This window comes from Mobula hypostoma, chromosome 5 (genome assembly GCF_963921235.1).
Source record: "Mobula hypostoma chromosome 5, sMobHyp1.1, whole genome shotgun sequence".
NCBI classification, from domain to species: domain Eukaryota; kingdom Metazoa; phylum Chordata; class Chondrichthyes; order Myliobatiformes; family Myliobatidae; genus Mobula; species Mobula hypostoma.
In genome coordinates this window covers 26,699,832-26,727,255 of record NC_086101.1, presented here as the reverse complement: position 1 = coordinate 26,727,255, position 27,424 = coordinate 26,699,832, and the positions used below count along the sequence as shown (strand labels likewise).

The following is a 27,424-nucleotide window of genomic DNA, read 5'->3' as shown; positions in this document are numbered from 1 at the left end:
TTGAAATAGTTTAAACTGAAAGAGAGCATCTGTCATATTAGGTGGATAAGCAGAAGGGTAATTTGGCAACAAACCATGTAAAAAAAAAACTCCTAATTTGTAAATATCTAAAAAAGTGTACATTAGATAAATCATATTTATTCACTAACTGAGAAAAAGACATTGAACAGTCCCCTAAAAATAAATCTGAAAAAGATATTATTCCCTTGGTTTTCCAAATTAAAAAGGCCTTATCCAAAATTGATGGTTTAAAAAAATAATTGAGATGGATATTACCAGAAAGAATAAAATTATTTAACTCAAAAAATCTACAAAACTGAAACCGAATTCTTAATGTATGTTTAATAATGGGATTAAAATCTTGTCTACTAGTCTTAGAAAACAAAAAGGGAAGAGGGGCTCCCAGTAAAGAGGCCAAAGAGAATCCTTTCACCGAGTTTTCCTCCAAATCCAACCATGAAGGGCATTCATGTATATCTGAATAGTGAATCCAAAAAGTAATATATCAAATATTAATTGCCTAATAGTACATTCTAAAGTTAGGCAAAGCCATACCACCATCCTTTTTTAATTCTGCAATAAGGGTTTACTCAATCTAGGATCTTTTTTTTGTTCCAAATATAAGATAAGATTATAGAATCTGTTCTGTCAAAGAATATCTTAGGAACAAAAGAAGGAACTGCCTGAAATATATATAAGAACTTTGGTAAAACTACTATCTTAATAGCATTAATTTGACCTATTAACGATAATGTCATGGGCGACCATTTAGAAAGCATTTGTTTGGTGTAATCAATTAATGGAAAAAAGTTATATTTATAGAGATCCTTCAAATTTTTAGTAATTTTAATTCCAATGTAGTCGCGCACAAACACGCTACTAAAGAAACACACGGAGGCAGAGAGAGCTGAACTCAGAATGCTTTTACTGATTCAAAATCGCGCGCTTAAATCTCCCCTCCTATGGGCCCCGGCGACCTGCAGGGCGGATGTGACGTCAGACTGTCCCTGGAATGTCCGCCCCGAGCGGCTAGTTCCAAATGCGCTACCGCGAGTCTGCCCGCGGCTCCCAATGGCGGTTGAGTCCCGCGTGTGCGGGCCGCCACACCAAGATAGTTAAAGTAATTTTTAGCAACACTAAAAGGTACTTGATGATTTGGATTCAAGTAATTATTAATAGGAAATAACTCCCTTTTATGTAAATTTAATTTATACCCAGAAAAACTACTAAATTCAGAAAATATAGATAACATGGAAGGAATAGATTTCCTAGGATCTGAAATATAAACTAACAGGTCATCTGTGTATAACGAAACCTTGTGTACTTTGTCCCTTCTGTTAATACCCTGAACAGTATTAGAATCTCTAAGAGCAACAGCAAGAAGTCCTAAGGCCAAGTTAAATAATAGAGCTAAGAGGACATCCCTGCCGAGTACCCCTATATAATCTAAAATAGGGAGCTTTTTGATTATTAATTATAACCACAGCCTTAGGAGAATGATAGATCAACTTTGAATGTTAAAATGTGAATATCTATTTTTAATAAATCCAGTTTGGTCATTGGAAATAACAGTAGATAAAATAATCTCAAGTCTATTAGCCAAGATCTTAGAAAGAATTTTAAAATCCACATTCAGTAGAGAAATTGGTCTGTAAGAAGCGCATTCAGATAAATCTTTATATTTTAGGAATTAAAAAGATTGAAGCATCATAAAAAGTTTTCGGGAGAGTCCCAGAGGATATAGAATCAGTGAAAATTTGACATAAATGAAGTATAAGTGTATCGGTAAAAGTCTTATAAAATTCCACTGTATATCCATCTGGTCCCGGAGCCCTAGCTGATTGGAAAGAGGATATAGCCCTTGCTATTTCTTCTTGTTTAATAGGTGAATCTAATGTATTCATATCTTGAATAGAAATTTTAGGTATATTCAATTTTTTCAAAAAAGTATTAATAAAAATAATATTGTCTGATGATACAGATTTATAAAGATTAGAGTAGAAACCCATAAATATCTTATTAATTTCATAAGAATCTATCGTTTCAGTTCTATCAGGTCTTCGTATTTTCAGGATCTGTCTTCTAGCCATATTTGCTTTTAACTGACCAGCTAATAATTTGTCTGACTTGTCTCCATGTATATAAAGTTGGCTTTTGGATTTAAGAAGTTGCTGTTCAATGGGAAAAGTCAAAAGCAAATCATGCTGTGCTTGGAATTCCACCCTTTCCTGAAAGAGATCCTCACTAGGCGTTACTGAATAAACTTTATCTATTTCTTTAATCCTATTAGTAATCAGTAAAAGTTCCTCCTTAGTTTTCCTTCTTAAACCTACCGAATATGAAATTATCTGTTCCCTAAGAAAAGATTTTAAAGCATCCCAAATAACCAAATTTGACATTTCCTCAGTTGTATTTAATTCCAAAAATTGAGAAATTTGCTCTTTAATAATATTTACAAAAGTTGAATCTTGTAACAATGAAACATTAAATCTCCACTGAGGTATCTGAATATTATCAGCAAACTTCAAAGTTAGTTTCATAGGCGCATGATCCGACAATGCAATCACATCATACGCACACTCAGCAACAGAGGGCATCAATCATGTGTCCAGCAAAAAAATAATCAATTCTTGAATATTTATGGTATACATGTGGGGACAAAAAATCTTTTTCTTTAGGATATTTAAATCTCTAAATATCCACCAAACTGTATTCTAATAAAAAAAAAGTAAAATGATTTTTACGTTACTGATTTAGCCTCTTCTAATGTCTATTGTCCCTAAGATCGCTACAGTATGTTCAATTACAACTACATTAACCTGGAAACCACATTAACCTGGACCAAATATAAGAGAGATTGAGTCAACTCTGACTTTTCCACAGAAAAATGGTGATGAGAAAACTAGAAAACCTACAGCACAATACAGGCCCTTTGGTTCATAATGCTGTGCCGAACATGTACTTACTTTAGAAATTACCTATGTTTAACCATAGCCCTCTATTTTTCTCAGCTCCATGTATCTATCCAGGTGTCTCTTAAAAGACCCTATCGTATCTGCTACCACCACAATCAACGGCAGCCCATTCCACACACTCACCACTCTGCGTAAAAAAAAAACTAAACTAAACTAAACTTACACCTGACATCTTCTCCATACCTACTTCCAAGCACCTTAAAACTGTGCCCTCTCGTGTTAGCCATTTCAGCCCTGGAAAATAGCCTGTGACTATCCACACAATCAAAGCCCCTGATCAACTTATACACCTCTATCAGGTCACTTCTCATCCTCTGTCGCTCCAAGGAGAAAAAGACAAGTTCACTCAACCTATTTTCATTTCCATTTTTTAATTTTTTTATTAATTATTATTGAAAATTGACAAAGAAAAATACATTAAAAATAATCAAGTCAATATATCAATAAATATAATAAGAGTCAAAGTATTAACCAAACTAAACAGTATATCAATAATAATAATTTAAAAAAACAAAATATTAAAGCTATGTTTTTTTATGAAAAAAGAACCCCTACTAACTAAAACAAAAAAAACCCTGATAACAAAAAAAAAGGGGAGAAAACATTTGGAGCAGAAAACGGAGCTATATGCCATACAAGCTTCTAGTTTAAAAAAAAGGCATCAATCCGCCAACTAAATCCATTTACCCAAGAATCAGAAGGGAACCATCTTAATTAACTCAAATCAAATGATAGTAGCAGGCAAAGGAGCCCCACCTGTTCTCAAAGTCAAATCGAGGATCAAAAGTTCGACTTCTGATTTTTTCCAAGCTAAGACATAACATCACCTGAGAGAACCATTGTATCAAAGTGGGAGCAGAAGCATCTTTCCGTTTTAATAAAATAGCCCTTCCAGCCAATAATGTAAGAAATGCAATTACATATTGGTCTGATATCGAAATACCATGAATATATTGAGGAATTATACCAAACAAAACTGTCAATTTATTAGGTTGTAGATTAATTTTTAAAGCTTTAGAAATTGTAGAAAAAATAGATTTCCAAAACTATTTCAATACAGAACACGACCAAAACATATGTGTCAATGTAGCTATCGCAGTTTTACATCTATCACACTGACTATTAACATTAGGAAATATTTTAGACAGTCTCTCCTTTGTCAAATAATAACGATGTACAATTTTAAATTGAATCAAAGAATGACTGGCGCAAATCGAAGAAGAGTTGACCAACTTCAAAATTCGTAACCAATCCTCTGTTATCAAGGTCACGTTAAGCTCTCTTTCCCAATCTTGCTTAATCTTAAATAGAGGATAATTATCCTGTTGTAATAGTAAATTATAAATTTTCCCAATAAAACCTTTCACTAAAGGGTTGATTTTTAAAATAGTGTCTAACTGGTCAGAATCTTGTATATATGGAAAATTACTTAAATAGTCTTGTAAAAAATGTCTGACCTGAAGATATTGCAAAAAGTGTGAGTATGAAAGAGAGTATTTAGTTACTAATTTTTCAAAGGACATCAATCGGCCTTCTTGAAACAAATCCATAAAGGAATAAATTCCTTTATTCCTCCGAAGAGAAAAGGTAGGATCACTAAGTGAAGGTTTAAATAAATAGTTTCGATAAATTAAACTAAGAAGGTTAAATTTTTTAAGATTAAAACACTTAGAAAACTGGTACCAAATTTGTAATGACTGCTTAATCATAGGACTAATATTGAAAATAGAAATTTTGGTTAGTTGTACAGGTGAAGAAGCTCCTAATAACGAACTTAAGTAAAATTGTTTCACAGCTTTCAATTCCAAGTCAACCCATGGTGGACTTTCATTTTTATCAGTCTAATATAACCAAGAACAAGCATAGCGTATGATAACCGCCCAATAATACATTCTTAAATTAGGCAAAGCAAGACCTCCATCCTTTTTTATTTTTTGTGAATGACATTTTCCAATTCTTGGTCTTTTATTATTCCAAACAAAAGATGAAATAATAGAGTCGACCTGATCAAAAAACTTGTTAGTTTAAAAAAAAGGAATATTTTGAAATACATATAAAAATTTTAGTAAGGTCATCATTTTAACTGCATGAATTTGACCAACTAACGAAAGTGTAAGAGAATTCCATCTAGAAAATAATTGCTTCATAAAATCCACTAAAGGAACTAATTAGCTCTATAAAGGTCTCGATAATTTTTAAGTGATGATAATACCTAAATATTTAAAAGAATCTGTAACTTTAAAAGGAATATCATCATATATAAAAGCAGAATCATTTAAAGGAAATAATTCACTTTGATGCAGGGTTGATTTATATCCAGAAAACTTTCCAAATTCATTTAATAATTTCTAGGAATTAACTAGGAATAGATTCTGCAGGATTCGAAATATAAACTAAGAGATCATCAGCATAAAGGGAAATCTTTTGAATAATCCCATTTATGGAAATTCATTGAATATCCTTAGCTTCACAAAGTGCAATAGCCAAAGGTTCCAGCACCAAATTAAATAACAAAGGACTTAATGGACATCCTTGTCTCGTACCCCGCGAAAGTCGAAAAAAGGGGGATCTACAGTTATTAGTAATCACAGTGGCAATAGGGCTTTTGCATATCATTCTAATCCACTTATTAAAATTAGTACCAAAGCTAAATTTCTCTAAAACGTTAAATAAATATTTCCATACAACTCTATCAAATGCCTTTTCAGCATCAAGAGAAACAACACATTGGGGAGTTTTCGAGGGGGATGAGTATATAACATTTAACAGTCTCCAAGTATTAGAAAAAGAATAACGTCCTTTTATAAAACCTGTTTGGTCCTGAGAAATAATTTTAGCTAGTATATTCTCCAACCGATTAGCCATTATTTCTGAAAGAATTTTGGCATCTACATTTGATAATGAGATGGGTCTATATGAAGCACAATCTGTAGGGTCTTTATCTTTCTTAAGAATTAAAGAAATATAAACTTCATAAAATGTAGAAGGTAACTCTCCTAACAAAAAAGAATCTTTAAACATTTCCAACATATAAGGAGTAAGCAAATTTTTTATAAAATCCTACTGAAAAACCACCTAATCCAGGAGCTTTACCAGATTGCATTGAAAAAATAGCTTTCTGAATTTCTCTTTCAGTAAAAGGAATATCAAGAATTTGTTGATCTTCAACAGATATTCTAGGAAAATCAATCTTTTGTAGAAAGGCAATCATTTTAGAAGGATCAGCTGGAAACTGAGATTTATAAAGTTCACTGTAATAGTCTTGAAAAATGTTATTAATATCTTCATAGTTACAAGCTAAACTACCATCTCCCTTACGAATTTTTTAAATTTGTCTGATAGCTCTAACTGCTTTTAGTTGGGATGCTAGAAGCTTATTACTTTTATCTCCAAACACATAAAATAGACTTTTTAATTTAAGCAAATTTCTTTCAATAGGATAAGTTAATAATAAATTATATTGTGATTAAGTTCAACCCTTTGTTTAAATAAGTCAATATTAGGAGAAACTGCATAAGTATTATCCAAGTCTTTAATTTGTTTTGAAATCCTATCTAACTCTATTTTTGTCTGTTTCTTAAGCTTAGCCAAATAGTAGATTATCTGACCTTGCAAGTACACTTTAAATGTATCCCATATATCAATTTCGACATATCTCCTCTATTATTAAAAAGAAAAAAATCTTTTATCTGGATCTCTATAAATTTAACAAAGTCCAAACTTTGTAGTAAGTTTTCTGGAAAACGCGAAGGCAAGTTTACATTACTAACATTATTCAATTCAAAAGTTAAGCTTAAATGTGCATGATCCGAGACAGCAATAGCATCATATTCACATTTCTGGACTTTGGACAAAAATTGGAAATCAGCTATAAAATAATCAATCCACAAATTTTTTTTATGGGCATGTGAATAAAAAGAATAATCTCTATCATTAGGATGTAGATTTCTCCAGATTTCTATCAAACCATAACCAATTAAAAAGGAATTAATAAGTGATGCTGAACCACTCGGAAGCTGCTGAACTCTTGTCAATCAAAGGGTTTAAACAACAGTTGAAGTCATCTCCCACCAGCAGCATATATTCATTTAGGTGTGGTAATAAACCAAATACATTTTTTAAAAAAGAAGGATCATCTACATTAGGTCCGTATAGATTAATCAAGACGATTTTTCTATTACAGATTGATCCTTTAATAATTAAAAATCTACCATTGATATCTGAGACGATATCTTCTTGGATAAATAAAATATTAGCTTCAATAAAAATAGATACTCCCTTTGTTTTATTTTGACAAGCAGCATGATATTGAAGACCCTTCCACGTTTTAAAAAATCTATTTTGATCGCCCATTCTGATATGCATTTCTTGAACAAAAAATATATCAGGCTGGAATCGGTTAATAATTTAAAAAGTCTTCTTTCGCTTAATAGGGTGATTCCAGCCACGTACATTCCAACTAATAACGTTTATCTGTTTATTAACCATAGAATATCATTTTAAACACAAAAATACACGCATACTATTGCAGGCTAATCAAAGATGGCGGTGATGAGTATAACGATATAGAAAACACGCATGCTCCGGAGCTCTATAATGGGGAAAAAACTGAAAAAGAATTCCTATAATAAACCCCAAAAACCCTAAATCCTTCCTCCATCCCAAAAGGTTGAAATCTGGCAAAAAAGAAGGAAAAAGCCAGAATGCCTCCCCAAGGAAAGAAAGAAAACAGAACTCCGCATGCGGCTCAATATAAATAGTGATTTAAAAGTTTTTCTCCCAATTCCCCCCTCCCCTTTAGAAAGAAATCACGTGATCCTAAGATAAGAAAACTCAGCACAGAAACAGAAAAAAGATGTTTAGTTAATCATTGAAAATAAACTAGGAATGCAAAAACAGTCTCCAAATGCGTCAACACAACGCTATTTAAACCTAAACAGTATACAGGTTTCCCCCGCCATCCGAAGGTAGAGTGTTCCTATGAAATGGTTCGTAAGCCGAAATGTCGCAAAGCGAAGAAGCAATTACCATTTATTTATATGGGAAAATCTTGTGAGCGTTCGCAGACCCAAAAATAACCTACCAAATCATGCCAAGTAACACATAAAACCTAAAATAACAGTAACATATAGTAAAAGCAGGAATGATATGATAAATACACCGCCTGTATAAAGTATAAATACTTCTCTACAACGATTACCTGCACAGATCTCCGTAGCGAAAATCTCACGCAAGCGCTGTCGGCAGAAAATCTCACGCAAGCGCTCTCGGCAGAAAATCTCACGCAAGCGCTCTCGGCAAAAACTTTCTTTCCAGTAACCTGTAAACTATGAAGCTGCCAAACCTACCAAATAACACGTAAAAATACACAGCCTATATAAAGTAGAATTAATGTATGTAAAGTGTAGTTTCACTTACGGGAATTGGGAAGATATCGAGCACACTGATGATGATGTGTTAAGTCTGAGTCGTCGCAGGTTGGGGTGGTGCAGTGGCCCCCACCCTCCGGGCCACCAACCCGATACATTGCCGCAACAGCGCAACGGTAGCTGGGAGGCAAACAGCACATCTTTAAGAAAAAAACCGAAATAAACATGCTAATTAATTAGGTGCTGCCCGGCACGTAGATGTTGGCACAGATCAGAGGCAAGTGCCAATTGCATCGCCTCTGATCCGGGCCGACAATTAAGTGCTAAGCGGCACCTAATTAATTAGCATGTTTATTTCGGCTTTTTTCTTTAAGATGTGCTGTGTGCCTCCCGGCTACCGCTGCATTCTCTGCGAATTGGTACAGTATCTGTCCGGGGCCAGGGTTTGGGGTGGTGGGACACGGGGGTGTCATCTCGTCGTCGATCAGGGCAGGCAGCTCATTTTCTCCTATGACTGCCCGCCTCGATGTCGAAAGTCGAGGTTTGTCGTCTGCTGTGGATGATGTGGAAGGCTTGCTTGACTGCTGAGCCTCACGCATTTTTCTATCATACAGTTCTTTGTAAGCAATCAAACCATCCTGCAAATATCCCCTAAACCTATGTACCCTTTCAAAATTAAAGTCATACTTTATCATTGCAGCGAAAATCTCACGCAGTTGCTCCATTTTCGCTACTGCATTCAGTTTCGATTGTTATCCTTTCCTCTTCCAATTGCATCAGCTCTTCATCTATCAGTTCTTGGTCATGGGATGCCAAAACCTCTTCAACATCATCTTCGTCAGCTTCCACAAGCCAAACTCACTTAGTCCTTGCTTCGTTCACCATGATTGAAATGCTTAATTATGTTTAGTTTTACGCTAAGTGTAACACCCTTACGAACTCTTTCAGGCTTTTCCGACACCTTAGAACTCATCTTGCTAACAGCTGCTCAATGCAACGTGTTTAAGCAATGCCGTTCCGAATCTGGGAGAGCGGCTGCTCGGGGTGCGCGCTGCCTTTTATCGCGCGCTGATTTTTTCACGTGCTGATTTTTTATCCTGTGCTGCCTTTCTTCATAACAGTGAAAACACCTTCTGAAAGCAAAAACAGGGTACTAATGTAGTTCTTTCGTAACAGTGAGGTTTCGTAAAGCGAACGTTCAAAAAGCGGGGGACACCTGTATTCTCAAACAAGAAAGAGACACCATTATTCCTTTAGCTTAAAACTAAAGCTAATTATGTATTCTAAACACTCCTCACTACATAAGAAAGAGTCTATATAAACTATGAAAGCTATCACTTAATTAATAAAAGAAAAGGAAGAAAGAAGCAGATAATCAAACTAGTTAATAATCTGTCCACTGTGGTAGTTCACTCCATATACCAAACAGACTTCAGAAAAGTCACTCATTAGTCAAACCAAGAAGTTCACCTCTTCTTTAAATAGTTCATCAGTCAAAGGAAATTTTCAGCATATCAAAAATCTTCAAAGTTTGCTTTCTTTCAGAAAATTATTCAGCAACCTAAATATCCTTCATGCGTCAGCCGACTCCACGATAGAGTTAACAAAGTCCAATGCTGCTTGGGAATCCAAATACACATGAGGTGTAGAATTTTTAGGAAATAATTTTAGTCTTGCTGGATAGCGAAGCAATGGAAAAGGTCCCTTTTCATAAGCAGTTTTCATCACTGGGGCAAATTTGATCCACTGTTCCATAATTTCCCGTGGATAATCTTCGTAAAAACGGATTTTGGAACCGTTAAATTTTAAAACCCTTCTTGCACATTTTATAATTTGGTTTTTAACTTTAAAGCGAAGAAAATTGACCAGAATAGGGCGAGGTTTACTTAAGGTCTGAGAATTCGATATGAAAATTCTATGAGCTCTTTCAATATCGGGAGGTTGAGGTAGAATATCCAGAAACAAAGATTGAAACAAATTAGCAAAATAGTCCAATAAATTCCCAGTTTCAGAACCTTCATCAAAACCAATAATTCTTATAGTATTTCAACGAGATTTCGCCTCTAAATCGATAATTTTACATTGAGCCTGTTCCAAGCAGGTTGAAATATCCACAATCTGACATTTCAATTCTTTAAACTCAGTATTCAAGGAAATAATGTTTCCCTCAATAGTCTGAAAACTCTGTCGGAACAACTTCAACTCAGAAGGGTTATTGTATATTTTGTTGTCGAGAGCCATCAACGCACGTTTCAAACACTCAGCCCAGACAGGCATGTCTTCCGATTTTTCTTTCAAAGTTTTTCCCTTTCCATTGCTGGGTTCAAAAGGCAACTTTCCACTTCTTAAAGGATATGACATGATGACAACTATTTCCCTCTAAGATCCGAGAAATAAAAGTTAAAAATTCAAGGTTTAAACTGGGGAAAAGGAGAAATTAAAGGCAGCCGCAAAATTTATGTATTATTCCATCAAGCCGCAGGCTGCAGTTGCTCACTCAACCTATTTTCATAAGGCATGCTCCCCAATCCAGGCAACATTCTAGTAAATCTCCCCTGAACCTTTTGTATAGTTTCCACATTCAAAGAAACAATGTTCTTTGTTAACTATCTGGAATTTATAAAGGTTTATTTTATTTGTTATAGACAGAAATGGAAATGCAAGCATTGAAGTAAGACAGCAGGTATGTTATCATCTAAATGTCTGCAATTGTCTAGAACTCTGTTATTTTTAGGCTAGTTTAATACGTATTTATAAAAATGAGATGTAAATCTGGTCTCGGGCAGAGAGTGGGTTTGGGGGCTCAGTATCATTGAAAGTGTACCAAATGTTTGATAATTTAAAGTAATTCTAAAATCTGTTGTTCCATAGAATTGTTACAATGCAAAAGGAGGCCATTTGGCCCATTAGATTTATGCCAGGTTTATTACAGAAATACCATCAGTTTCATTCCACTTCTTTCTGTACCCTATTCCCCACTGACTTGCAAACTACTTTTTTCTCATTTGTCTGAATAACTGACTTTTATGGGCTTTGATTGATATAGTTTTAACCACAGCTACAATCAGTGAATTCCAGATTATAGTCATGAACATCTGGAGGGGTAAGGGGAGTAAACTCTTAGAGCAGGGTTCAGAATCAGAATCAGGTTTATTATCACCAGCATGTGTTGTGAAATTTGTTAACTTAGCAGCAGCAGTTCAATGCAATACATAATATAGAAGAAAAAATAAAATAATAAATAAATCAATTACCATATATGTATATTGAATATATTGAAAATCGTGCAAAAAAACAGAAATAATATATATTTTAAAAAGTGAGCTAGTGTTCATGGGTATAATGTCCATTTAGGAATCAGATGGCAGAGGGGAAGAAGCTGTTCCTGAATCGCTGAGTGTGTTCCTTTAGGCTTCTGTACCTCCTACTTGATGGTAACAGTGAGAAAAGGGCATCCCCTGGGTGCTGGAGGTCCTCAATAATGGACGCTGCCTTTCTGAGACGCCATTCCTTGAAGATGTCCTGGGTACTTTGTATCCAAGGTGGAGCTGACTGAATTTATAACCCTCTGCAGCTTCTTTCGGTCCTGTGCAGTAGCTCCACCCCGCCTCCATACCAGATAGTGATGCAGCCTGTCAGAATGCTCACCACGGTACATCTGTAGAAATATTTGAGTGTATTTGTTGACATAACAAATCTCTTCAAACTCCTAATGAAGTATAGTCACTGTCTTGCCTTTTTTGTAACTGCATTGATATGTTGGGACCAGGTTAGATCCTCAGAGAGCTTGACACCCAGAAACTTGAAACTGTGCTCTTTCTCCACTTCTGATCCCTCTATTTGGATTGGTGTGTGTCCCTTCATCTTACCCTTCCTGAAGCCCATTCCCCTGTGTCCATTCCCCTCAGCAACAAGTGTGCCCCTTTGGATGCTGCCGAGTGGAGGGTGGATGGCCTACCAGGGTGCTGCAGCAGCAGCCAGGCCCATGGCACTGTGTCCGGCTCCGATGCTCTGCCAGGAAGGATGCAGTCATGTCATTGGAGACTCGACAGTTACAGGGGTGACCAGGAGATTCTGTGACCATGAAAGACACACCAGAATGGTGTGTTACCTCCCAGGTGCTAGAGTGCAGGATGTTTGAAAGCAGCTGCAGAGGATTTTCAAGAGAGAGAGTGAGCAGCCAGACATTGTGGTACATAAATGGCACCAATGACATGGGTAGAAAGGGGGAAGAGGTCCTGTGAAGTGAGTGTAGGGAGTGAGGGAACAGGCTGAAACTCAGGACCTCCAAGGTAGTAATACTTGGAGTACTCCTGGCACGTGGTTATCAGAACAGTAATAGGATGATTGTACTGATGACTGAGTAGCTGAGGACATGGTGCAGGGGACAGGATTTCAGACTTCTGGATCATTAGGATCTTTTCTGGACCTGTACGAAAATAGCAGGTTACACATGAACTCCGAGTGGGAACAAAATCCTTTGGGCAGGTTTGCTAAGGCTGCTAGTGATAAACTAATCTGACAGGGGATGGGAACTGAAGTGATTGGGCTCAGGATGGGGCAGTTGGTATTCAATTCGAAACATTGTGTAGTGAGTCTGTGAGGAAGAGCAGGCAGATAATAGGGCAAAATTGCAATCAATTGTATGAGATGAAGTGCAACAAGGTGGCAAAATTGTTAAGTGTGATGAATGCAGGACTGAAGGTGTTACATTTGAATGCACGCCATATACAGAAAACGGTAGATAATTTTGTAATGCAGGTACATATTGGCAGGCATGATATTGTAGGTACATTGTAGACATTGTAGGTCGTGGCTGTGAGCCTAACATCCATATTGTGTCGAAAGAACAGGCTGGTAGGTAGAGGGTGGCTGTGTTCGTTAAAAAAAATGAAATCACATCCTGAGAAAGTGGTGACACTGGATTGGAAGATGTCGAATCCTTCTGGGTCGAGTTAAGAAACTGCAAGGGTAAAAAGAAACTGATGAGAGTCAGATATAGGCCTCTGAACGGTAGCCAGGATGTAGGAGAGAAATTACAATGAAAGATGGTAAAAGCATGTCAAAAGGGCAATATTACAATAGTCATGGGAATTTTAATGTGCAGATAGACTGGGAGAATGAGGTTGGTGCTGGATCCCAAGAGGGGGAGTTTGTGGAATGCCTATGAGATGGCTTTTTAGAGCAGCTTGTGATTAAACCCACTGGGGGATCAGCTGTTGTCAATTGGATGTTGTGTAATGAACCACATTTGATTAGGGAACTTAATGTAAAGAAGCTCTTGGGAGGCAGTGATCTTAATATGATAGAATTCATCTTGCAGTTAGAGAGGGAGAAGCTAAAGTCAGTTGTCTACATGGACTTTAGTAAGACCTCTGACAAGGTCCCACATGGGAGGTTAGTTCAGAAGGTTCAGACACTAGGTATCCATGGATTCAAAATTGGCTGTGTTGGAGAAGACAGAGAGTGGTAGTGGATGACTAGACAATGGGGTGACCCACTGGGGCACCCTTTGAGAGAAGGGTATTGCAGTCTGATGTGACCAGAATGAACATTAAATTTTCCTGAATGCTATTGGTATCACTTTGGTTTGGAAATTGAAGAAGAAACCCCCAGTTTATTAAAGAAGTACAATGCATAGCAAGGCTAATATAGCTCCTACTTGTTTAACAAAGGACACTTCTGATGACATCATTTCTGGTTGATCTGCCACCCTTGTGCCTCTCGTTGTCATTCTGGAGACGTGCAGTCCTTTCATCCCCCGTCTCTTCATCTCTTCTGCTGTTTATTCTTTGTCTCTGATCTTGGAGACATGCATTTCTCTGCTCCTTTGTCTCTTCCTCGGTCCTCCTCCTGTTCCTGTTCTTGTCATTCTGGAGACGTGCAGCCCTTTCATCCCCCGTCTCTTCACCTCTTCTGCCTCATCCAATTCTTGTTCTGTCCCTCTCCTTGCCGCTTCCTGACGGCGTTTGGCGTCATCTCTTGACCATGATATCCCCCTTCTCTTTCCACGCGGCATATTGAGGCTGACCATATTTTTTTTTACCCTAATGCTGGATAAAAGATACGAAGCAGTAACATCAAAGGATGCTGATTATTCTTGATGATGTGGTTGGCACTCTCCTAAATGGACGTGATATAGTCACCGCTGTCCTTTGACTACAGCAAAGGGTTTGATGGGTGTCTCGAAGTACGTCATTACAATAAGATTTAATTATCTCTTATTGATGGGTCTCAGTTTGATCCATCCCAATCCTGCACATGCTGATGGTGATTAGCAGAATGTGACCACTCGAAATAGAGCTGCCCTGCCCTTTTGCTCTGGTTGGTGTCGCTGCTGTGAGCACCGTGAGTCGCTTCTGAGGCTGGCCTTGTGCATGCATTGTGGTGTCACATTGCGGTTGCCATCTTGACTGACATCGGCTCTCGGGTGAAAGCGGGGCTGTTGATTTTGGCGAGTGAGCAATTTTATACGAATATATAACCCTGAACTTTGACTGCATTCTGTAAGTTAGCACATTTTAATTCGATTTAACCAAAAATAGTGCCGGTGTAGTGCACCGTTTGCGCTAATTGGAGATCACAAACAGACAAACAGAGCATGAGAGTTTTAGTAGTATATAGATTGCTTCTCAGACTGGAGGCCTGTGACTAGTGATGTGCCTCAGGGATCTGTGCTGGGACTGTTGTTGTTTGTTGTCTATATCAATGATCTAGATGATAATGTGGTAAATTGGATCAGCAAGTTTGCTGATGACACTAAGGTGGGAGGCGTTGTGGACAGCGAGGAGGGCTTTCAAAGCTTGCAGAGGGATCTGGACCAACTGGAAAAACGGGCCAGAAAATGGCAGATGGAATTTAATGCAGACAAGTGTGAGGTGTTACATTTTGAAAGGACAAATCAAGGTAGGACATACACAGTAAATGGTAGGGTACTGAGGAGTGCGGAGGAACAAAGGGAACTGGGAGTTCAGATACATAATTCCCTGAATGTGGCGTCACAGGTAGACAGGGTTGTAAAGAAGGCTTTTGGCATCCTGGCATTCATAAAACAAAGTATTGAGTATAGGCGTCGATATGTTATGGTGAGGTTGTTTCAAACATTGGTGATGCCAAATTTGGAGTATTGTGTGCAGTTCAGGTCACCTAACTGTAGGAAGGATATCAGTAAGATTGAAAGAGTGCAGAGAAGATTTTTCAGGTTTCCCCCGCCATCCAAAGGTAGAGCGTTCCTATGAAACGGTTCGTAAGCCGGGTTGTCGTAAAGCGAAGAAGCAATTACCATTTATTTATATGGGAAAATTTTGTGAGCATTCGCAGACCCAAAAATAACCAACCAAATCATGCCAAATAACACATAAAACCTAAAGTAACAGTAATATATAGAAAAAGCAGGAATGATATGATAAATACACAGCCTATATAAAGTAGAAATACTTTTCCACAATCATTGCCGGCACTGTTCTCTATAGCGAAGATCTCACGCAAGCGCTCTCGGCAGAAAATCTCAGCAAGCGCTGTTGGTAAAAACACTCTTTCCAGTAACCTTTCAGCTATGAAGCTGCCAAATCACACCAAATAACACATAAAAATACACAGCCGATGTAAAGTAGAAATAATGTATGTACAGTGTCGTATCACTTACTGGAATCGGGAAGACAGCGCTGAGCACACTGATGATGGTGTGTTAGATTGAGTCGCAGGTTGGGTTGGTGCAGTGGCCCCCACCCTCCGGGCCGCCGACCAATACCGATCCGTGAAGCGTGCAGGGGTACAGCGGTAGCTGGGAGGCATCCAGCACATCTTTAAGAAAAAAGCCGAAATAAACATGCTAATTAATTAGGTACCGCCCGGCACGTAAATGTTGGCCCAGATCAGAGGCGACATAATCGGCAATCCCCTCTGATCTAGGCTGACATTTACGTGCTGGGCGGCACCTAATTAATTGGCATGTTTATTTTGGCTTTTTTCTTAAAGATGTGCTGTGTGCCTCCTGGCTACTGCTGCATTCTCCGCGAAGCGGTATCTGTCCACGGCCTGGGGGTTGGGGTGGTGGGACACTGGGGTGTCATCTCATCGTCATCTGTTTCCATGAGGGTAGGCAGGTCATCTTCTCCTATGACTGCCCGCCTCACTGTCGAAGGTCGAGGTTCGTCGTCTGCTTTGGCTGATGTGGAAGGCTTGCTTGAATGCTTAGCCTCATGCATTTTTCTATCATACAATTCTTTGTAAGGACTCAAACCATCTTGCAAATATGCCCTAAAGCTATGTACCTTTTCAAAATTAAAGTCCTACTTTATCATTGCAGTGAAAATCTCACGTTCAGTTCCTGGACGACTTCACTTTCGCTACTGAATTCGGTTTTGATTGTTATCCTTTCCTCTTCCAATTGCATCAGCTCTTCATCTATCAGTTCTTGGTCATGGGATGCCAAAACCTCTTCAACATCATCTTTGTCAACTTCCACAAGCCAAACTCACTTTGTCCTTACTTTGTTCACCACGATTGAAACGCTTAATTATGTCTAGTTGTACACTAAGTGTAACACCCTTACAAGCTCTTTTAGGCTTCTTGCTAACGGCTGCTCATAGGAATGTGCTTAAGCAATGGCGGCGAGAATTGCTGTTCCGAATCCGGGGGCGCGCGCTGCTTTTCCAAGCGCGCTGCCTTTCTTTGTAACAGTGAAAACACCTTCTGTTAGCGAAAACAGGGAACTAATGTAGGTCTTTCGTAACAGTGAGGTTTCGTAAAGCGAACGTTCGAAACGCAGGGGACACCTGTAATAGGATGTTGCCGGGTCTTCAGGAGTTGAGTTACAGTGAAAGATTGAACAGGTTCGGATTTTATTATAGAAGAATGAGAAGGGATTTGATAGAGGTTTACAAAATTATGAGGGGTATAGACAGAGTAAACGTGAATAGGCTCTTTCCACTTAGATTAGGAGAGATAAATACAAGAGGACATGGCTTTAAGGTGAAAGGGGGAACATTAGGGGGAACTTCTTCACTCAGAGAGTGGTGGGAGTGTGGAATGAGCTGCCACCTGATGTGGTAAATGTGGGCTCACTCTTCAGTTTTAAGAATAAATAGGAGAGGTCTGGAGGGTTATGGACCGGGTGCAGGTCAATGGGACTAGCGGAATAAAGTTTCGGCACAGACTAGAAGGGCCGAAGGGCCTGTTTTCCGTGCTGTAAAAAACAGAAGTAGTGTTCTATGATTCTATGTAACAATATTACAGTGGGGGAAAGGGAATTAAAGGAATGAAAGAAGAACTAGCCAAGATTGATTGGAAGCAGACTCTAGCAGGGATTACGGCAGAACAGCAATGGCCTGAGTTTGTGGACACTTATTGCAGAATTTCTTGGGTTTCTGGCGTGTTTACTTAGAGAACAGATGAAATAACAAAGTAAGGTAGCTAATCATATAAAAGGATATCAAAAGTTTTTATCAGATATATAAAGAGTAAAAGAGGGGCGAGAGTGGATGTTGGACTGCTGGAAAATGATGCTGGAGAGGTAGTGATGGGGGACAAAGAAATGGCAGATAAACTTAATAAGTATTTTGCATCAGTCTTCACTGTGGAAGACACTAGCAATATGCCAGAAATTCATGAGGAAGACATGAGTGTCATTGCTATTACAGAAGTGCTTGAGAAGATGAAAGATCTGAAGGCAGATAAGTCGTCTGGACCAGATGGACTACGCCCAGGGTTCTGAAAGAGGTAGCTGAAGAGATTGTGGTGGCATTACTAATGATCTTGCAATATTCTGGAATGGTTTCTGAGGGCTGGAAAATTACAAATGTCTCTCCACACTTTAAGAAGGGAGAGAGGCAGAGCTGTTGAAGTCCACTGTTAAAGATGTGGTTTTGAAGTACCTGAAGTCATAGTCCATCTAACAACCAGAATCAATATAATATCTCTACCTTTGCTCTCTATGCTATTAATTATGAAACTTGGATTTCGTACCTGTTGTGAATTGCTATCTGAACATGCTCTGATATTTCCACATACAAAATCCTTGGGCATATATACTGTATAGCTAGTCTGCTGAAGACCTTTGGACAGTACTGCAGTAATTTTATGTGGTGCACCGTACTCCTGCTGCTGCAGCAAAAAAAAAACAATTTTCATGACGTGTGAGTGATGATAAACCTGATTCTGATGTGGGTCTCTATTGCAGGTTGAGAGTGGGAAGTGGGCAGGGAGAGGGGAATCATGGTTGGGAAAAGGGGAATTGAGAGAGGAGGAAGTGGGAAGCAACAAGAGACATTCTGTAATGATCAATAAACCAATTTGTTTGTCATCAAATTACCTTGCCGCGTGTCTCTGGGCTGTGAGTGACTGCACCCACGTCAACCCTTGCTCATGTTTCCTGCCCTTAAGTCTATTTCTACCCCAGCCAGTTATGAACCCTTAATTTCATGTGCCTTTATTTTGCTAACTAATGCATTATTTGAGAAAATGCTTGTAGACGATATCTGTTTTCCCTTCTTAAAATGCTTGTCTTTATTAGAATATTCCCCACAATGCATCTGGTATAAGGGTTGTTGTAAACTTCCCACTGTCTATTTTGCCCATTTCTCTGTTCAGTGCTGTTTACTACTGCTGGCAATTGGGGAAAATGTTTGATTTCTACATATAACCAATATGCTTTGTTCTTTTTAGGATACTGAAGACTTGTAAGATTTCAGTATTATTGAAATAGAGCTGGGTGCTGCAGCCGATTCACTTCAGACTCTTTAAAATGGATATGATGGGTATCAAGCAACACACATCAAAGTTGCTGGTGAACGCAGCAGGCCAGGCAGCATCTCTAGGAAGAGGTACAGTCGACGTTTCAGGCCGAGACCCTTCGTCAGGACGAACTGAAAAAGAGTTAGTAAGAGATTTGAAAGTGGGAGGGGGAGGGGGAGATCCAAAATGATAGGAGAAGACAGGAGGGTATCAATTTTGGTACTGAGTACCAGTGGAAAAACATTGTCTATCAATAGAGCAAATACACACCTTCATTCCTATGGAATGGCACTGTTATTTGAAACATATTATAACAGCCCTCTGTATGATTTCAGTATTGTTTACTTTCAAAGCACTGTTAGGATACATTACTTGGTAGGTGTCTGATATAAGAAGCACCCTCACCAAACTAAGAGTTTCTGACCAGAGAATCAATCTTGAAATGGTGTAGCAGTCTTTCCACATTGTGCTGGAGTTTGATGTGAACAGAAATTCAATGGAATAGTAATTGTAAGACTTGCACTTGACGACTGCCATTTGGTAGACCTGAGGACTGAAGTCGATACAGAGTCTATAGATGCCAGAATATGGAGCAAAAGATGTAAACTCTTTACCAAACTCAGAGGAACAAGCAGAATCTGTGGAGGCAATGCAGCAGTCTAAATTTCAGATTAAGATCCTGCATCAGGGCTGAGTGTTGACCGAGAAATAGTTGCCATTTCAGAAGGCTTGTGCATGATAGTTGATGACAAATAATGGATGGAAAAGGTAACAAGGGAAGAGAGAAAACAGATGTATTGGTGGGGTGTAAATAACCTGAAATTAGAAAATTCCATATTTATACAACGATAAGTTACCCATGTGGAGTATGAAATGTTTTTATTGGATTACAGTACTGATTGGTGTTTTCTTGAGTCTCTGTTTTTTTAATTTACAGTATAGTTTTAGCTTTTATGACACCAGTGACCACTGGTGATGTCCTGCATACATTTCATTAAATTATTACTACCCACTCAGTTTTTGTGCCGTTTGTATGATTTTTTTTCTTTTTTTATGGCGTGTTTGGCGTTTGATGTTTTCTGTAAACGAGCTCCATCGTGTTTCTTTGTTTTTTTGGCTTTCTTTGGAAAGTATGCATACATGCTTTGATAATAAATATACTTTGAATTTTCTTGTATCTTTTGAATCTTCCCGATTTTACTTTCTGTCATTTGATGACACTTTTTCTGACCATACGCACTCTGATGATCCAGCTGGGTAAGACTGCTGAAGAAATCAGAACAAAATATACCGTCAATGCCGACTCTAATGTAATATTCGCCAGGTCTCTCGAATGTAATATGTCAGGTGGATGATATTAAAAAAGCATTGGATAAGGTCCAAAGAATGTCTGAGGGAAAGAAGAAAACCAAATGGACATTTGTTTTCTTATCACAACTAAGAGAGAATGTGTTAGTAACAATGTCAGCATGACAAAGACTGTGAGGTCTAAAGAATAGATGTGTGTTAACTGAACAAATGAGAAAGGAAACGCAGGCGTGTGACGTCGGGCTGTGCAGCGCGGCAGATTTAAAAGGAACAAAGCCTCATAGAGCGGGCAGCGTAGTTTGCGGGCGGCGGAGTGAGCCAGGAGCAGAGTGAAGACCTAAGGGCTTCGGCTCACTGGGCTTAGGCGGAAGCGGGCGAGGCAAGGAAGGTTTGACATTCATTTTCTGTTGTTATTTGAGGAGAGGGGCATTATGAGTGAGAGGGCAGTTTGCTGTTCTCGGTGTCGGAAGTGGGAGGCCGTGGAGTCTCCAAGCCTCCCGGACGTCTACATCTGCGCCAAGTGCATCGAGATGCAGCTCCTAAGGGACCGCGTTAGGGAACTGGAGCTACAGCTCGATGACCTTCGTCTGGTCAGGGAGAGCGAGGAGGTGATAGAGAGGAGTGGAAGGCAGGTGGTCACGCCGGGGCCACGGGAGGCAGACAAGTGGGTCACGGTTAGGAGGGGGAAGGGGAAAAGTCAGGTGATGGGGAGTACCCTGGTGGCTGTGCCCCTTAACAACAGGTACTCCTGTTTGAGTACTGTTGGGGGGGACAGCTTACCCGGGGGAAGCGACAGTGGCCGTGCCTCCGGCACAGAGTCTGGCCCTGTAGTGCAGAAGGGTAGGGCAAGGAAGAGGAGGGCAGTTGTGATAGGGGACTCGATAGTAAGGGGGTCAGATAGGCGATTCTGTGGACGCAGTCCAGAGACCCGGATGGTAGTTTGCCTCCCTGGTGCCAGGGTCCGGGATATTTCAGATCGTGTCCAAGATATCCTGAAGTGGGAGGGTGAGGAGCCAGAGGTCATGGTACATATAGGTACCAATGACATAGGTAGGAAAAGGGATGAGGTCCTGAAAGGAGAATATCGGGAGCTAGGAAGGGAGTTGAGAAAAAGGACCGCAAAGGTAGTAATCTCGGGATTACTGCCTGTGCCACGCGACAGTGAGAGTAGGAATGTGATGAGGTGGAGGATAAATGCGTGGCTGAGGGATTGGAGCAGGGGGCAGGGATTCAAGTTTTTGGATCATTGGGACCTCTTTTGGCGCAGGCGTGACCTGTACAAAAAGGATGGGTTACACTTGAATCCTAGGGGGACCAATATCCTGGCAGGGAGATTAGCGGGGGCTACTGAGGTGACTTTAAACTAGAATGGTTGGGGGGTGGGAATCAAATTAAAGAGGCTAGGTGTGAGGAGGTTAGTTCACAACAGAGGGATGGGAACCAGTGCAGAGAGACAGAGGGGTGTAAAGTGAGGGTAGAAGCAAAAAGTACAAAGGAGAAAAGTAAAAGTGGCAGGCCGACAAATCCAGGGCAAGCATTAAAAAGGGCCACTTTTCAACATAATTGTATAAGGGCAAAGAGAGTTGTAAAAGAGTGCCTGAAGGCTTTATGTGTCAATGCAAGGAGCATTCGTAATAAGGTGGACGAATTGAAAGTGCAGATTGTTATTAATGATTATGATATAGTTGGGATCACAGAGACATGGCTCCAGGGTGACCAGGGATGGGAGCTCAACGTTCAGGGATATTCAATATTCAGGAGGGATAGACATGAAGGAAGGGGAGGTGGGGTGGCGTTGCTGGTTAAAGAAGAGATTAACGCAATAGGAAGGACATAAGCCGGGAAGATGTGGAATCGATATGGGTAGAGCTGCGTAACACCAAGGGGCAGAAGACGCTGGTGGGAGTTGTGTACAGGCCACCTAACAGTAGTGGTGAGGTTGGAGATGGTATTAAACAGGAAATTAGAAATGTGTGCAATAAAGGAACAGCAGTTATAATGGGTGACTTCAATCTACATGTAGACTGGGTGAACCAAATTGGTAAAGGTGCTGAGGAAGAGGATTTCTTGGAATGTATGCGGGATGGTTTTTTGAACCAACATGTCGAGGAACCAACTAGAGAGCAGGCTATTCTGGACTGGGTTTTGAGCAATGAGGAAGGGTTAATTAGCGATCTTGTCGTGAGAGGCCCCTTGGGTAAGAGTGACCATAATATGTTGGAATTCTTCATTAAGATTGAGAGTGACATAGTTAATTCAGAAACAAAGGTTCTGAACTTAAAGAGGGATGACTTTGAAGGTATGAGACATGAATTAGCTAAGATAGACTGGCAAATGACACTTAAAGGATTGACGGTGGATATGCAATGGCAAGCATTTAAAGGATGCATGGATGAACTACAACAATTGTTCATCCCAGTTTGGCAAAAGAATAAATCAAGGAAGGTAGTGCACCCGTGGCTGACGAGAAATTAGGGATAGTATCAATTCCAAAGAAGAAGCATACAAATTAGCCAGAGAAAGTGGCTCACCTGAGGACTGGGAGAAATTCAGAGTTCAGCAGAGGAGGACAAAGGGCTTAATTAGGAAGGGGAAAAAAGATTATGAGAGAAAACTGGCAGGGAACATAAAAATGGACTGTAAAAGCTTTCATAGATATGTAAAAAGGAAAAGACTGGTAAAGACAAATGTAGGTCCCCTGCAGACAGAAACAGGTGAATTGATTATGGGGAGCAAGGACATGGCAGACCAATTAAATAATTACTTTGGTTCTGTCTTCACTAAGGAGGACATAAATAATCTTCCAGAAATAGTAAGGGACAGAGGGTCCAGTGAGATGGAGGAACTGAGCGAAATACATGTTAGTAGGGAAGTGGTGTTAGGTAAATTGAAGGGATTGAAGGCAGATAAATCCCCAGGGCCAGATGGTCTGCATCCTGGAGTGCTTAAAGAAGTAGCCCAAGAAATAGTGGATGCATTAGTGATAATTTTTCAAAACTCGTTAGATTCTGGACTAGTTCCTGAGGATTGGAGGGTGGCTAATGTAACCCCACTTTTTAAAAAAGGAGGGAGAGAGAAACCGGGGAATTATAGACCGGTTAGCCTAATGTCGCTGGTGGGGAAACTGCTGGAGTCAGTTATCAAGGATGTGATAACAGCACATTTGGAAAGCGGTGAAATGATTGGACAAAGTCAGCATAGATTTGTGAAAGGAAAATCATGTCTGATGAATCTCATAGAATTTTTTGAGGATGTAACTAGTAGAGTGGATAGGGGAGAACCAGTGGATGTGGTATATTTGGATTTTCAAAAGGCTTTTGACAAGGTCCCACACAGGAGATTAGTGTGCAAACTTAAAGCACATGGTATTGGGGGTAAGGTATTGGTGTGGTTGGAGAATTGGTTAGCAGACAGGAAGCAAAGAATGGGAATAAACGGGACCTTTTCAGAATGGCAGGCGGTGACTAGTGGGGTACCGCAAGGCTCAGTGCTGGGACCCCAGTTGTTTACAATATATATTAATGAGTTAGATGAGGGAATTAAATGCAGCATCTCCAAGTTTGCGGATGACACGAAGCTGGGTGGCAGTGTTAGCTGTGAGGAGGATGCAAAGAGGATGCAGGGTGACTTGGATTGGTTGGGTAAGTGGGCAAATTCATGGCAGATGCAATTTAATGTGGATAAATGTGAAGTTATCCACTTGGGTGGAAAAAATAGGAAAACAGATTATTATCTGAATGGTGGCCGATTGGGAAAAGGGGAGGTGCAACGAGACCTGGGTGTCATTATACACCAGTCATTGAAAGTGGGCATGCAGGTACAGCAGGCGGTGAAAAAGGCGAATGGTATGCTGGCATTTATAGCGAGAGGATTCGAGTACAGGAGCAGGGAGGGACTACTGCAGTTGTACAAGGCTTTGGTGAGACCACACCTGGAGTATTGTGTGCAGTTTTGGTCCCCTAATCTGAGGAAAGACATCTTTGCCATAGAGGGAGTACAAAGAAGGTTCACCAGATTGATTCCTGGGATGGCAGGACTTTCATATGAAGAAAGACTGGATGAATTGGGCTTGTACTCGTTGGAATTTAGAAGATTGAGGGGGGATCTGATTGAAACGTATATGATCCTAAAGGGATTGGACAGGCTAGATGCAGGAAGATTGTTCCCAATGTTGGGGAAGTCCAGGACGAGGGGTCACAGTTTGAGGATAGAGGGGAAGCCTTTTAGGACCGAGATTAGGAAAAACTTCTTCACACAGAGAGTGGTGAATCTGTGGAATTCTCTGCCACAGGAAACTGTTGAGGCCAGTTCATTGGCTATATTTAAGAGGGAGTTAGATATGGCCCTTGTGGCTACGTGGGTCAGGGGGTATGGAGGGAAGGCTGGGGCGGGGTTCTGAGTTGGATGATCAGCCATGATCACAATAAATGGCGGTGCAGGCTCGAAGGGCCGAATGGCCTACTCCTGCACCTATTTTCTATGTTTCTATGTTTCCATGAAAAGGAGAACTGTGACAAATTACAGTCAGTAAAACCTCTATAGAGTATATCTGCATCAATTAAACAAATGAGAAAAGAAAAAGAACTGTGGCAAATTGCAAGATAGCTGGATGGTTGAAGATGTTAAATGTCTGGATGAGTTATTATCTCTGAAAATGATGTGCACGTATCAGGAAGTACGGCTCCTGGTACACCTCCGCAACAAGCAGAATTAAAAGCCCTGATTGAGGTCCTTAAGATGGAAAAAGGAAAAAATAAATCATTAACATCTACACAGACTCCCAATATGATTTTGGAGCTCACAATTATGGAAATCTATGGGGCAATGGGCATTTCTTACAAAAATGGCCAGCTGGTACAAGAATTAATGCAGATCATGCAATTGGCATCAGTAGTGGCTGTACTGAAATGTAAAAACCACTGCAAAATTGTCACAGTTGAAAGCTGTAGAAATGGACCAGCGGATGAGGCAGCAGAAAGGAGAGTATGGAAAGGAATAAAAGAAATAAATGAAGTGAATCTATCAACTAAAGTGGTGAGAACAAACTTGAACTCCAGCACATACAGATATACAGCATATTTGAGAAATGCAAGCTCAATGTTCTAACAGAGCCAAGTAGTCCTAAATGGTGGGAAATTGAGCAACTGGGCATAGGAATCATTTTCATGAACCTCCTTTGAACCCTCTCCAGTTTCAACACATCCTTTCTAATAAAGGGCCTCAAACTGCTTACAATACTCCAAGTGAGTCCTCAGCAGTGCATTATAAAGTCTCAACATTACATCCCTGCTTTTATATTCTAGTCCTCTTGAAATGAATGCTAACATCACATTTGCCTTCATCAGCACAGACACAATTTGCAAATTAACCTTCAGGAAATCCTGCAGAAGCACTCCAGGTCCATTTGCATCTCAGTTTTTTTTTGTAGTTTCTCTCCATTTAGAAAAACTAGTCAACACTTTCATCCCTTCTACCAAAGGCATGACCATACACCTCCTGACACTGTATTCCACCTGCCACTTCTTCACCCGTTCTGCTAATTGGTCTGAGTTCTTCTTTAGCCTCTCTACTTCCGCAATTCTACCTGCCCCTCCACCTATCTTTGTAGAGTCTGCAAAGTCTGCAACAAAGCTATCAATTCCACATAACGTAAAAAGAATTGGACCCAACACAGACCCCTGTTGAACATCACTAGTCACTGGCAGCCAAACTACAAGAACTCCCTTTATTCCCACTCTGCCTCCTGCCAGTTGGCGACTGCTCTATTCATACTAGAATCTTTCCTGTAATACATTGGGCTCATAGCTTGTTCAGCAGCCTCTTGTGTAGCACCTTGTCATATGCTTTCTGAAAATCCAAATACAAAACATTCATTGATTCTTCTTTGTCTTTCTTGCTTGTTACTTCGTCAAAGAATTCCAACAGATTAATCAGACAAGGGCTTCCCTTGTGGAAACCCTGCTGACTACAGCCTATTTTATTAACATCTTCCCAACCACTGAGGTCAGAGTAACTGGCCTATAATTTCTGTTCTTTAGCCTCTCTCCCTTCTTGAAGGGTGGAATGACATTTACAATTTTGCAGTCTTCCAGAACCATTCCAGAATCTATTGATTCTTGAAAGATCACTACTAATACTACCGTGATCTCTTCAGCCAGCTCTTTCAGAGCCCTGGTGTGCATACCATCTGGTCCAGTTAACTTATCTACCTTCAGACCTTCTCAAGGTTTTCCCAAATACCTAGTAATGGTAATTTCTCACAACTCATGACTCCTGACACCTGGAACTTCCACCATACTGCTCGTGTCCTCCACAGTGCAGACTGATGCAAAATACTTATTAATTTCATCTGCCATTTCCTTGTTCCCCATTACTATCCAGCATCGTTTTCCAGTAGTACAATATTCACTCTCACAACTTATGTATTTGAAGAAACTTTTGGTAGTCCTTTTGAATATTATTGGCCATCTTACTTTTGTATTCCATCTTTACCTTGATGACTTTTTAAATTGTCTTCGCTTGATATTTGAAAGCTTCCCAATCCTCTAACTTCCCACTAACCTTTCCTCTATTATATACCCTCTCTCTGGCTTTAATATTGGCTTTTATTTCTCTTGTTAGCCACAGTTCTTCTTCTTTGGAATGAATATATCCTGTGCCTTCTGAACTGCTTTCAGATATTCCAGCCATTGTTGCTCTACTGTCATCCCTGCTGGTGTTCTTTTCCAATCAATTCTGGCCAATTCTTCTTGCATGCCTTTGTAATGCCCTTTACTCCACTGTAATACTGATACATCTGACTTTAGCCTCTCCTTCTCAAATTTCTGGGGGAAATTCAATTATATAGAAACCATAGAAAAACTACAGCACAGAAACAGGCCTTTTGGCCCTTCTTGGCTGTGCCGAACCATTTTCTGCCTAGTCCCACTGATCTGCACACGGACCATATCCCTCCATACACCTCCCATCCATGTATCTGTCCAATTTATTCTTAAATGTTAAAAAAGAACCTGCATTTGCCACCTCGTCTGGCAACTC

General features: G+C 39.7%; 1 protein-coding gene across 5 annotated transcripts in view; it reads left to right on the top strand.

Moving 5' to 3' along the window:
• The window catches only part of LOC134346702 (uncharacterized), a 54,019-nt gene extending 33,793 nt beyond the window's left edge, over positions 1-20,226 (top strand). For 2 of the 5 annotated variants that reach the window (XR_010017996.1, XR_010017994.1), the window contains 3 exons: positions 10,990-11,027; positions 17,986-18,064; positions 19,010-20,226. Coding sequence is in view for 3 of the 5 variants with exons in the window: in XM_063048259.1 (XP_062904329.1) it covers positions 10,990-11,027; positions 19,010-19,027 (56 nt within the window). In the remaining 2 variants the exon portion in view is untranslated. The remainder of the gene's footprint in view (positions 1-10,989; positions 11,028-17,985; positions 18,065-19,009) is intronic. The other 3 variants (XM_063048259.1, XM_063048258.1, XM_063048260.1) reach the window with 2 other exon arrangements.
• Positions 20,227-27,424: the final 7,198 nt, after the last annotated feature.